Raw genomic sequence first — 13,106 nt, 5'->3', positions numbered from 1 at the left:
ACACACTTAGGCTCAAGCTGTAAGAGAAAATTCCAATTAGTAGAGAAATTAATTTGAAAAATTACCTTGACGTTGCGATAGCTATTTTCTGCTATCGTTATCAAAAGAACCTAAATGAACTTAAAAAAGAGTATGTTAATAAATTGTCTAACAATAGTAGGATAATACAATATATGAAAATTCGCTCTGGTATTTCGTCTGTGCAAATGAGCCTAAGTATGTCGCAGGATACTCTCTAGGTGATAGTTCTTGATTACTTTTTGATAAATAATTCGTTCTTATTGCGAAATAGGAGCACTATTTATCAATCTGTAATAAAAGACGTGAGGAAATTCTGTCTTTTTGAAAGACAAAAATTTTTGGGGCGAAATATCCAAATAGAAGTTTGTAATAAATAACTATGTTGTACAATTAAACACTTAATTGATTTGATAAACTCTTGTTGCTGTACGCAGTTTAAAAATTATTCATCTTCTTAATATCAATTAACGTTAACATTAGGTACTTCTGAAAATATGCTCTTGCTATATTATAAAAACAATAATAATTGGTAACACAAAAATGAAAGGGATATTAATACTTATTATAAGTTAATTTAAAAAATGAGGAAATTAAAGGCAGTCTAGTAACTAAGTATAGTAGAACATCTATATTGAACTGGAATTGCATCGACAATGAATATATTTTCCCAAACTACATAAATAAAATAAAATGCCCAAAAAATATAAATCGCCATTAGAATAGTTCTTTGCAATATTGCCAATGGTTTATTAGTAAAGTTCTCAAAAGAAGCAGTATCGTTGTACTTACTCTCAGTTACTTAATTATAAATAGTGACATTTGTAATGTAAATGATGAATATTTAGTAACGCCTCAGTGAAATCAAAAACCTGTAAGCAACGTGTATTAGCACCTTTTTTGCTTAATGCAATAAGTATGAGCTTTAGCTAAAGCTTCCGTAATTAATCTATTTGCATTCTGCATGTCGTAAAAGCCTAATTTATGACGTTACGACTCGCTAATATAATCAGAATGCACGTTTGAAAGAAAAATGATGTAAAACAAGCGCAGCAGTTAGCAAGAAGGCGTCGGGTTTTCTATCTGCTGAATGCAAACGCTTCAATAATATACGTACATGTACCATCTCCACATAAAACAGCACCATTTCAATTTTAGAGGCATGTTCTCTTTGGGAAATGGGGAAATGGAAATGCAAGCAATTGTTAATATTTTATAAACAGCTTTCTTTTGGCATGTGCAATGTCTATTACGGGGAATTGCTATATGCACAAGCATAGATTGCTTTTTATTTTAAAACTACAGCTTTGTAGACAGCAAGCACTTTTTCTGGCATGTATTTATACTTGGATATAAATATCGTAATCAATAAGCTCTGGTTAATTAATTACCTCCGCTTCCCTAATGATTTTGCTGAGGGTTGGTCGTATAATTATATAGTTATTGACCTGCAATCTTTTTTATTAATATTCGGGCGTTCTAATTGTTTCGACACTACAAATCTGGATATAATGACGCAATTGCTTGGTCGTTATTTTCATTCACTCACATTTGATATAAGTATAATAAATTTGAAGTATAATGCATCCGTATATTTAACCGCCTTCGAGTAAAAGGCTACTAATTAAGTTTACTAGTGTATAGTTTGATACATACACCATCACGAAATTTTGAAATTATTTTTCTTGGATTTACAATTGGACTAGTGTATGGACTGGATTTACAGTGTATGTATCATTTGACTACAAGCCAAATTTGTGGTATTGAGGAACTTAGATTCATTTTTATCTTTGGGTGGTGTCCACATTGTGGTTATTTATACAATAGACATATATTAGACAGTATATATCAATATTCTGAATGAATATATAGACAGTATATATGAATATATATGCAATATATATGAATATGAATATACTGTCTAATACATTAAAATCAGAGTTACATTAAATAAAGAGTAAATTTAATAAAGATCGTGTTAGTAATGAAAAGAGTATTACACAAATAATTTACGACACCGCATTTAATCTGATGGACTGGCCCCTTAGTTTAAACCTGCATGGCCAACATGGGAAGATCGATACTATTGTAATTTGTTTAGATTGCTCAGGGCCTCTGCCAGAACTTATGGTTACATGCCGTCAATAAATTTTAACACCAAGCAAACAAAATATTCCAAACTCCCAACTTTGTTCGAACGTACGACCGTTTTTTATGTGATTGGGAAATTCCAACTCATGGAAAGCACATATGCTATATAATTTATTCTAAAAAACAATGCTTGAAGTCGATGAAGTTCGTTTGAGGTATAATAAGTATAATGACGGCAAACTAATTTTGTTTGCATGCTTAATCAGAAATATTCTTGAAAATGCAAATGCAAGCGAGTACATGTAGTAGTGGCATAGTTTATGTAGCAGTCTTTTTTGCCTCGAATTTTTGATAGAAACTGTCCTTTATATGTCCGGAATCGCTTCGTTACCCGCTAAAGCATACGTTTTTCGATTAATGTATATCGAATTTGTTTTCTTTGCGTTGATAGCGTGACATTTCTTATTAACCATATTCATATTTCATTATATTTGGCTATTTCCATGTGCATTTCCTCTATGAGTCTCTGTAATTTTACCTCTGGTATTGGTCCTTACTTTGCTACCCATACCATCTTTTTTAAACTAATAAACTGAACCTTGWAAAAACTTTTGAGTCGTTTTTCTTTAGCTGAATTTCGCAAGTAACTAGTGTGTTAACTTTATGAATTGTTATGAATTCTTTAAGCTAAATTTAAASAGTGTATTTTTATTTCATTTTTATCAATTAAATCTGCWACTATTATGTTATTGAATTTATAAAAAATCGATTTTAAGAACTTACKCTTTTATTTTTGATTTTCAAAGCTTTTCTTATTTTCTTGATCAACTCCTTTGGAAATATTTGGATCCATCCTGATATATTTGCTCAAAGTGTTTCCTCTATATTCTGTAAATTTCCGGCTATAAACACCAACGATATTAACTTTTCTACGCTTCTGTCTAGCTTCTTCCTTGATTCATTGTCTTATTTTTAACATTCACTCCTCTTCTCAATCTGTTGTATTCTTTACATCTGCAGCATCAATTTTCACATTCAACGAGTTAATGGAAACAGCCCTCTCTATACACGACTGCTGGCTTTGTGACTAACTATTAGAATCAATTCGCTTGAACACCTTCGGACTAATTAAAAATATTTTTCCAACTTTATATTGTATTGTTTCGGTTAGACGAAGAACCAGAGCACAAGCTTTTCTAATACAAGTAATGTGCAGCAATATCTGAAGGCGCGTTAAAGCTGTAAAGTGTAATGCCAAGCAGTCATTCAAAGTTAAAGTATGCTCTTTGGATTAGCAAGTAGATTTTTAACGTAATAGCTTAACACTTAAATAAATGAAGCCGTTGCTGTACAATATATGGCATCCATTAGAGATTATATTAGCGTAACATAGCAATCCATGGGAGAGCTGTAAAGTTTATATTGGACTTATACGCTTCGCCATACTCTAGACTCTAGAAAATTGATGTGGAATTTCCTGTATTACCACATTTAGTTTACTTGCTTTTATTTGCCTTGTCTGACATAATAAAAAAAAATATATATTTTTTTTTAATGTCGTAAGCTAATAATTAATCAATTTTGTATAACCATATTTTGTATTATCGTGATCAATTATTAGGTTAAGCAAATACACCCACGTTGCCTTTTATAAATGTGTTTTGTAAAAGCATTATCATTACAGATGATGCTGTTCATTCGTTAAACTCATATTAAAATTAATTTAACTGCCTGAATAAAACTGCTTAGGTGCTCTTTCGCCCTACATACATTTTGAAAACTGGTATTAAAGCTTTGAATTGTCTGCAGGAGAGAAATGTACGTGATTACATGAGTCTAAGTACTCAAGCTTGTAGTTTATGCTCTTAATACAGAAGTATCCGGCATATGAATTACTTTTATACAGATTTTCAAGTAATTTTGAACAAGTGTCTAGTAGAACACAAACAAATGAGGACACAAACTACTTTTTACTAAATAAATTATTGTCATTCTAAAAATAATCAAAATATTGATTATGTTAAAATTCATGATATTCGAGTCAGCAGTGAATGACGAACAATTGATAGCAAGGGAGTAGAGTAGCTAATTGAAATTAACAATTTAAACAAATTACAAGGGCACATAAGAAACGTACAACCTAAAGTTTGTGATTATTTCGCAAATTATTTCAAATAGGTTCACCTTCACATAGGCAACTACTACTAAAAAGGCAGCATTATGAAAACAGTTATCTAAAGAATAATGGTCGTTATTGATATCAACTGTACAAATAATTAATTTATTATTAAATCCTATAAAATGTTCAGGTAAATGATCTACTTATGTTCATATTTTAAATGTCTAATTAAATTTGTCATAAAAACAAATGGCGGAAAAGATAGGAGTATTTACAATCACCCGCTTCATTTATACATTATTCATTATTTTCCTTTAGGTCTGCGTTTGAAAATCAGCGTTTGGATTTTTTGCATCCTGCGTTTCCATCTCGTTCCTTGTGATAATAAACAAAGAATATTATTCCGGCAAATAAAGATTCACAAAAACAAATCCCCTACCGAAAATGGCAATCTCAGCAGCATTTATTTTAATATTTATAACATGTAAATAAAATCCGTTTCGAAAATATTTTGCCAGAAACGTTAGAGAAGATTGAAATTACAAATTATGGTAAAACGTGGTCTTACGAAGGGTCGGATAATTATTAAGTGTATCAGTAAAGGGAAAATTTAAATTGAAAGGATGTCAGTAGGAAGTATGTCAGCGACGCATAATAACTTACATATAATTACATATAACAGCCACGAACGCTGCAAATATGTTGCTCAAACAGTAAAATAAATAAAATTGCTGCTTGAAGAAGTGTTAGAAAAAGATGAGCCAATTTTATAAAATTGAGCTTGTTTTATTCCAGAAATTTGATTAGGAGTTCTTTTACTACCTGTCTTTAATAAGCAAAATTTTTTCCGATTTTGTTCTACAATTTTATAGTGTTTTAATTTTTTCTTTTCCATTGAGGAGATTACCAGCAATTTCCTTTCCAGCTGTTTACTAAATTTCTTCTCATTCTTGAAACGTTTCTCTCGTTCCCAGCATATTCTTTTTGTTTCAAATTTGGAGTTAATTTTTTAAACTATTAATTTTTGTTCAGATATTCTTAATTTTGCTGATATGGCCTGTAAATATTTATTTTAAAAGGGGGAACATAAAAGTGCTTTGGAACTTACATTACACCCAAATTGTCGTAACAATAATAAGCCAAAATTTATTTGCAAGATATTTAACGACTGTGAACTGACTGGAATATTTAATTATTTGCAGAAATCAGCAAAAGTGGCTTAACCATACAGATCAAATTAATATGGTTTTTAAACTCGTAGTCATATTAAAATAAGGTTCCTTAAAATGCAAACTTATAAATTCGGAAAAATTCCTAGTATATGTTGGAAAGTTATTCTATCAAATTTCTAATAGAAAACCCGCTGTTTGACTAATTAATGATTCGCATGGGTTGAATTCAATCCACGAAATTCGTTGTTTTGATTAACTAATATTTAATTAGGACAGGAGAATATTAAAGTCCTCTCTGCTTGAGACCTTATCTTGTGGGACCTAAGTAAATCACAGCACACCCAATTTGCCGAAAATAGCAACAGCTCGCCAATAAATCTGCTTCCTCTATGCAATCTCTATATACGCGGGTCTTAAGCTTTGTTAGCCTAATTGATTGGCAAAAGGCCTATGGAAGTGAGTTCTATCTTGGTTCATTGGTCAGGCAAAATCCGGCATCTTGCCTACAATGTATACTTACGGACAATCTGGTTGTCACCCTAAATACTGCAGGGTTTTCCTGTAAGCTTTAGAGAATAAAAAAAAAATTAGGTTTGTTCTGCAGATATGAAATAATCGGACACGTTTGGACACTAACACGATATAACTGCGATTATATATGAAAATCGTGCTCAATTCTGCTGACCTTGCAATCATTATTTAATGATAATTACCGTCACCTTTACCATTACTTATTGACCCAGCAATCCAGGATTGTTAGTAAACGTTGAATTGTTAAGTTCATTGAAAAAGGGTGACGTATTTTACTCATGCGATCAAGTTTCTGTAGTGGTAACACTTAAATAACGTCTTGTGATGCTTATTGGAATAGTATTGGTTTATTTTTGCTATCCATACCATTTTGCGCCCGATGTTTTTGTACCATTTCTCACATGTATATGTACATATTTTGATGGTCTATATTTCTCCCATTAAAGCACAGTGACGAAATCTAATCCACCGGGTTATGGCAATGTAAGGAAATTTATAATAATTTGAACAACTGAGAAAACAAACCGCTGGTACTCTTCCTTTAAAATTGTTGTCGAAGTGTTGAGGTACCTGCCCACAAGCCGGTTTCTTATTTACATATTATTTTATACTTGATTTTTTATGCGTTGCATCATTATATCTTCCTTTTTAATTTAGTCTAGCTTGATTATAAATTCTCAAATCGCTTTATTGATATGTATTATTTCTAAACATTATCAACCTTTAAACTACTATTTTTGAACTTTCTAGCCAATAAGCTTGTGGAAACTCGCTATGCTCTATACTTCAAACTTTGGCACATAAAATTCAATCAACTTATCGATTTACGAGTCCTATAACGTATTGTGAACTGCTAAAGCCCTTCAAGTGGTTGCATTCAATGCGAAAAATATTTTAAAGTCGAATTACAGTTACTACTATTTACGGGTTCCCAAGGGAATTGAGATACCCCCGTGCTCAACTCCATTCTCCATAAATATTCCTGCTGATTCTCTACAATAAAATTCAACGGCAAATTCAGACATATTATTGAATACAAAAGGGAACCTTTTATACTTCTTTTCAGCAGTATGTATTTATGTCAGCCCATTCACGCGGACTCAACAATATTTTCACAATACTTACGGTGGCACTTTCTTATGAGTATAGGTAAAATTGACTAATGTACATTCAATTCAATAAGATAAATACTTTCCTGTGAATCGAAATTGTCGTGTACAAATTGATCAGAGTTTGCTGTTGAATATCATACACAGCAGCCTGGAAGTGCTGCCTTTCGTCTATATTTTGTCAGTGGTTTCCAGAAAAAATTAACTGCGCCATATAGTTGGTTTGTATTAAATTAAACACCTATGGAATACTATCAAGCCGACAGCTAAATAATAGAAATACCATAAAAATAATTGTCGTCACGACACTCAATCCATGCTATGGATATATTTCTACAAAGGAAATCTCCTTTTCCGTTTTGAGGCTGTGTAAAGAGACATCATAAGAGATATACAAATCTTCAGATTTTTGCTGGAAACTTCGGCAACATGCGCGACACCGTTCTATTCAAAACTGTTGAGATGTTTGGACCTTACATTCTGAGATTTAAAATTTAAAAGGGAAATCCTAAAGAAACTGATGTCCGATTCATCCAGCACTAATTCATCGCAAATATTTCGTAATGGATATGTGGTTGGCCAATTTATTACCAGTAAATTTGAACCCTTATTGTATAATAATCATATAATTTAATAATAATATTGCAGCAAATGCAAAATTGATTTGATATTACGTTGAAAAGAATTAAATTAGGGGTAGTACACTTGCGGCTCTGCATTAACGAAAGTTTCTGTTGTTTCCAGAAGAAAAGCCGGCAGCGATGCAACACGCTAACTCTTCGAGAAGCTCTAGTTCATCGTTCCTGCTGCAGTGCAGCTTGTTAATAGCGATAATGACTTCAGCTTTAACGACTACGTCGTGATGTAAATAATAAATAAGGATCAGATGCAGAAACTCGCTGTCAGAATACTGATTTCCCATGGGACAGATTTTATGCGGAAATTCCGTTACCTCTGGATTATAACTTAATAAAATTGATCACGTCATGAAGCAAACTCTTAACGAATTTCAGGTAATAAACCATATATCTTTAACAAGGGCGAAATGAACAAAAACATTAACTCCAACTGTTTCGTCATTTCACAGCAGTTACCGTTCTTAAAAGATGTAATATATTCTAACATATTCTAGAAAACAGGAAAATACCTCTAACTGCATTAAAATACCCGTAATCGAAATTCTGGGTGTGGGATTTTCCCTACAATGCATTTAGAACCTTTTGTCAAGCAGTGGGTGAATTGTATTAAGGAGATCACGTTGTGGGTTTCATGTTTCTTTTTCCCGACATTACTTACCCCCACGTTGCTTTCAAGTTGCTAGGCGTGAGCCAGAAGAAGCAGTAAATATCAAAGAGGCAATATTTCTGCATGCGAAATAAAATATTAATATATCAAAAGCAAGAAAACATGCAGATTAAATTAGAAAGGCAGAATCAGGTCATGAAATAAACATGTATTGCTTATTTTTTCAGTGGATCTTTTGAGACACTGTTTTATATTCGATGGCAGCCTTATTTCCGTTATGACCTATACCGATGCTCTCATCTACATGTACCTTCACGTATCTCTGAGCAAGTATACAAAATTAAGAAACAAAACTGCAACTAAAACGATGTGACCTCTTTTGGTAAGAGAAACATGGGCATTTGGTCTCAAATTGAAGCAGTTGCAACTTTGGTTGCCGCGCAGAATATTCATAATTTGAACTGAAGTTTTTAGCACCCACTTCTGAAAGCATAAATTTACATTTTACCATTAAGTAAAAGAGTTTAATTAATTAGTTGAACGGTGGTACCTGCAGGCTAAACGTGTTATTATAAACCTGTTGAGGTAATGGTATTTCGTTCAGCAACGGAAGTAGTCCCTATAAAGTACGCTTTCTTCAAGTTTTTCTAAACTCAAGCAGATTGACATGTCGATTTTAAAAAAAATCGTTCTCCATATATGATTGGGAATATTTTTAGTTTTCGGAGATTAAATATTTTCAATCTGACGGCGACAATTACAAACAACCAAATACAGGTCAGAATAGATCAACAGAATTTCTCATTGCCAAAATTCTAAAATCCATAAATATCTTAAAGTTGACGAAATTTTGACGATCAGGTTTAAAATAAAATTTGGTCATCCCTATATTTTTGAGAATGATTGTTAGGAAATTGTTGGATTTCCAAAATCCATTTATTATGCTTGTCAAAAAAGCCACTTGGGAATAAATTATTTTCTTCCGATACTACAGGTGTACAAAAATCTAAATTAAAGGCACGAAACACTATTGATGACTATCTCCCAGTTACCCACTAATAAATCTAGTTGTAGATATTATCTATATTACCTACAAATTGACCACGAAGAGAAATCACTATCAGACAGCGATTAATTATCATTGTTTTCATAATTATAGAATTATACTTCTATTTTGTGATATTTCATATCTGTAAATTATACAGCTTAGAAATTGTAGTAAGTCTCGTTTCCGGCCACGTGAAATAAAATAAATAACTTGTTTCTTCGCTGTATTGCAGCAAGCTTTAACGGTTATCGAACAAGCCGATAACCCGTGCCCTTAATCTATTGCTTGCATACAGTCACTAGGGCAAATATGTATTCCCCTGTAAATTATCCGTTGAACGCGAAGGCTTTCCAATAATAAAGTGAATTTGAACAGCCAACTATTTTTTTTGAACCGCTGATTTTTACTTGCTATAACTGTACTTTCTGCTTCGACAATTTACCAGTGATTTGAGTTTTCGTGCTGGTTGTTCATAATATTTGATCTATTTTCTAGAAGAACCTATATAAAATTACCTCCAGAAGCCTTTAAGGTGACGAACATCAAAGGAAAACAGAATGCTTAGCAACTTTTCCTCCAGCAGTTTGCCACTCTTATTCTGATTTGTAAAATAATAATTTGGTGTTTAATAATTAACTACTTGGGAAGTAAGGACGACTCCTCGAGAAAAGTTTTATACTCTCTCAGGTCTGTGGGCAATTTCAAAAATTTACGAGTTCGTTTCGTATTCGTTTAATATATTATTTTTTCTCCTTCATTAATAGATGAATAACAGGCGAAAATGTTTAGCGTTTTGGGTGATTTATTATTTAAATACGAGTACGTCTCTTCCTTTGTATTCATCTCGTGTAGTCACCAATTATAAATCTAGTCGCAAATTTGATAACTTTTATAATTTTGGTTCGCTTATGTGGCACTGACTCATGAGAATGCCTATCTTAGACCTTTCGCTTAAATGAAAAATTTAATACTTCACGTTCAATTTGGTGGAGAAAAATTATTTGGGCTAACCAAAGTAACTAGTGTACGAATAACTTTAAAATAGTACACATGCTTACAGCTCTTTTATATCAGGCATCATGGCATATTCAAGATTATTAAGGATATAATTTGGGATTCTGATGAATACAGAAAATAATAATTATTAGAAATTTTCAAAATGAACCCGTGGAAATCACTGCAATTCCGGCTCAAACCGGCCCCTTTTGGAGACTGTCGTGTGGGTAAAAACCGTTTAACTGCGCCAAAATCCCGCAGCAAAGCGGCTGTTGCAACAACCGTTCTCAACATTTTATCCTAGATGAATAGTTTTGCGGTTTCAATGCTTAAATCGTGTGATGACTGTAAGGATTCATGTAACATCTACTGCGTGTACTTTGAAAGCCCAGTCGAATAAAACATAGCAACATCAGGCAAATCTGATTTGTCGAATTTGATATTATTTTGATCAAATATTGATATTCACGTTTCGAACTTTAGGCGTTACTATTGTTTAATGACAATAAAAACAAATGATGAAATTGAAGGCGTGCTAGGTTTCCCAAAATTATAGATTTTGCGCTTCATGCAAGCAGCTTTTTATTTTACTGCCCTTTAATGGCCTCCATACCATAGGGAACAGTTCCGACAAAGTTTTTTTTTACATAATTTCGACATAATTTACAAGTTTTTCAAAATACCTACTAGCATCTGAAAACACAAATTAAGTCTCTCGTAGTAACAGTAGCATCAACTTGTACTTGCGTCGTTACTGTTCCAGACAAGCAACATTTGTTTAGCGCAAAGAAACGCATTCAATAAGCTAAACGCCAAACATCATTTCATTTAACTTCAACTGGGAATTGAGGATTTAGACCCTTCACCCACATGCTGATAATCTATTTTATTATTATGTAAAATGGTTGATGAAACGAGACTTAGATGTTCCATATCTTGTCAATAGCTATTTAAATATAATATTCATTCCTGACCTAATATCATCGTTATCTAATATCACTTGTAAATCTGTACATATCACCTACAGCTATCACGGTATACCATTTTTTATATGGATCGTGTAGATTAAGCAGTTATACTTACCAAACTTTATTCAGCGCCTGATTGATTTATGTTAGGTGCATCGCCAATAGTTCTCTTAAGCTCATTTCCGAAGGAGTTTTTTAAGTCGACTGATGAGATGTTGGAGCCCGGTTTCAAAATAGCAATTATGTTTCCCTATTCAGACAATGTACCAAAAACCAGCCAAAGTATTGAAACATTTTTGTTTTTAATTAAATCGTAAAAATGTATTTAACTTTTAAAAGTAAACTAATACCATACATGTCAATACCATTAGTCCTAATTAATTACATTTACTTGATAATATCATGAATGTAAGGTTATTATCCGTTACCTGATAACTAACATATTAATTAGTTGCTTTAATCTGTAGGTATATCAGACGTCGTATATTTGTGTAGAATATCCACAAAGAAAATAATAATGCCGTTTAATCCTAAATTTCTTTCTAAAAACAGTTACATTCGAAAGTTTGTGTTTTGATATGGAACTACGCACTTGCTTTTGGTTCTGTTAAAAGCTGAAAGTTTATTTAAAATTTTCAACTTATCAGTAAAATATTTCCCAACGCCAATCATGAAGACAAAAAATGATGCAGCTTATTATATTTACCATAGTTGACATGTTTTGTATGTTAATTTTGTTTTTAGTTTAGCAATTTATTTTTCCGAGACAAATAGTGAAGAAAACCTCTCTAAATAAGATGGATTCCACCGAAGCGTGATATTTCTGACATTCGAATATTTGTGTTTAATAAAAGTTTGCAAATATTTTTTTTAATTGTTAAGTTAGCAAAAGTGGACTTGATCTAGTCAGCTCTCACAAGGAACAATGGCATATACTGAAAAAACAGTAATTGCGAAGTGAGGTAATATGAGATAATTTAGTTCGTTCACCCTATATATTCCTAATTATGCCAAATTTGTAATTGTAGCTATTGTAATTTATTTTGGATATATGAATGGTCTATAAATATAAGGTTTAAAAAAATGTTTATGTGTCATTTTCCATTATTTAATATAAATTGTCAGTTACTGATGACCCGCTTTAAATTAGAATTATTCGTTATTCAAAATTAAATGTAAATCTTTAAGGCGAATTCCTGGTCTGTTGATTAAAAAGGATCCTAACATCAGCCTGTAATCGCTTACAGGATATTAACTTTGTCACAGTAAATCGAAACAGCTGAAGTATTTACAATAAATAATACACAATGCCCATAAGAATGTCGAGGTGAGTTTCGTTAGCAATACGCCTACCAACAACTTGTAAAACTGAACGGAAGTTATAAATACATTTATTAAAAATTACCATTTTAGCTTTTGCCAAATCGTGGGCAAAATCCAGGCCATATTAAATCGTTAGCAGTAATTTGATTTCGTACTTTGTAAATCACCCCGAAATTTATATTTTCAGCTGGGAGTAGATATTTGTCCGATGTGCTCTTTGTTTATCCTGTATATAATTCCCAAAAAGAACATAATTAAGGTGGAACACGTGGCCCGCAACGTTTAGGACTTCATTCGTCACATGGCAACTCATTGGTCCTCATACAACTTCTAGATACAGGAACAGTAAGGTAATTATAATGTTTCAGCTTCTGCAAAATATCCATCCTTCTGTTAAAATTAATATCTTTCTATTGTGCAATATTGTTTTAGTCAATTATTCGTGAAAAATCCTGAAACGGTTATAAGGTCGTCATATTAGAGCGT

The 13,106-nt window shown here is 32.3% G+C and overlaps 2 protein-coding genes across 2 annotated transcripts in view; one reads left to right on the top strand and one right to left on the bottom strand.

The window, feature by feature from the left end:
• Positions 1-2,678, bottom strand: part of LOC125503335 (neuronal growth regulator 1-like) — a 17,188-nt gene extending 14,510 nt beyond the window's left edge. Inside the window, exon 1 of the mRNA XM_048663425.1 lies at positions 2,648-2,678. Coding sequence (XP_048519382.1) covers positions 2,648-2,678 — 31 coding nt within the window. The remainder of the gene's footprint in view (positions 1-2,647) is intronic.
• Positions 2,679-7,783: 5,105 nt separating this feature from the next.
• On the top strand, positions 7,784-12,385 carry LOC125503336 (the record flags this gene model as incomplete). The annotated part of the gene is given in 1 exon segment (XM_048663426.1): positions 7,784-12,385. A coding segment is annotated over 1 exon segment (120 nt), but the record flags the coding sequence as incomplete, so codon positions are not given.
• Positions 12,386-13,106: the final 721 nt, after the last annotated feature.

The sequence above is a fragment of the Dendroctonus ponderosae genome, unplaced genomic scaffold, assembly GCF_020466585.1.
Source record: "Dendroctonus ponderosae isolate FM_Combo_2020 unplaced genomic scaffold, Dpon_F_20191213v2 Dpon_F_20191213_194, whole genome shotgun sequence".
NCBI classification, from domain to species: domain Eukaryota; kingdom Metazoa; phylum Arthropoda; class Insecta; order Coleoptera; family Curculionidae; genus Dendroctonus; species Dendroctonus ponderosae.
Note: the sequence above shows the minus strand (reverse complement) of the source record. Positions and strands in the feature narration are given on the sequence as shown.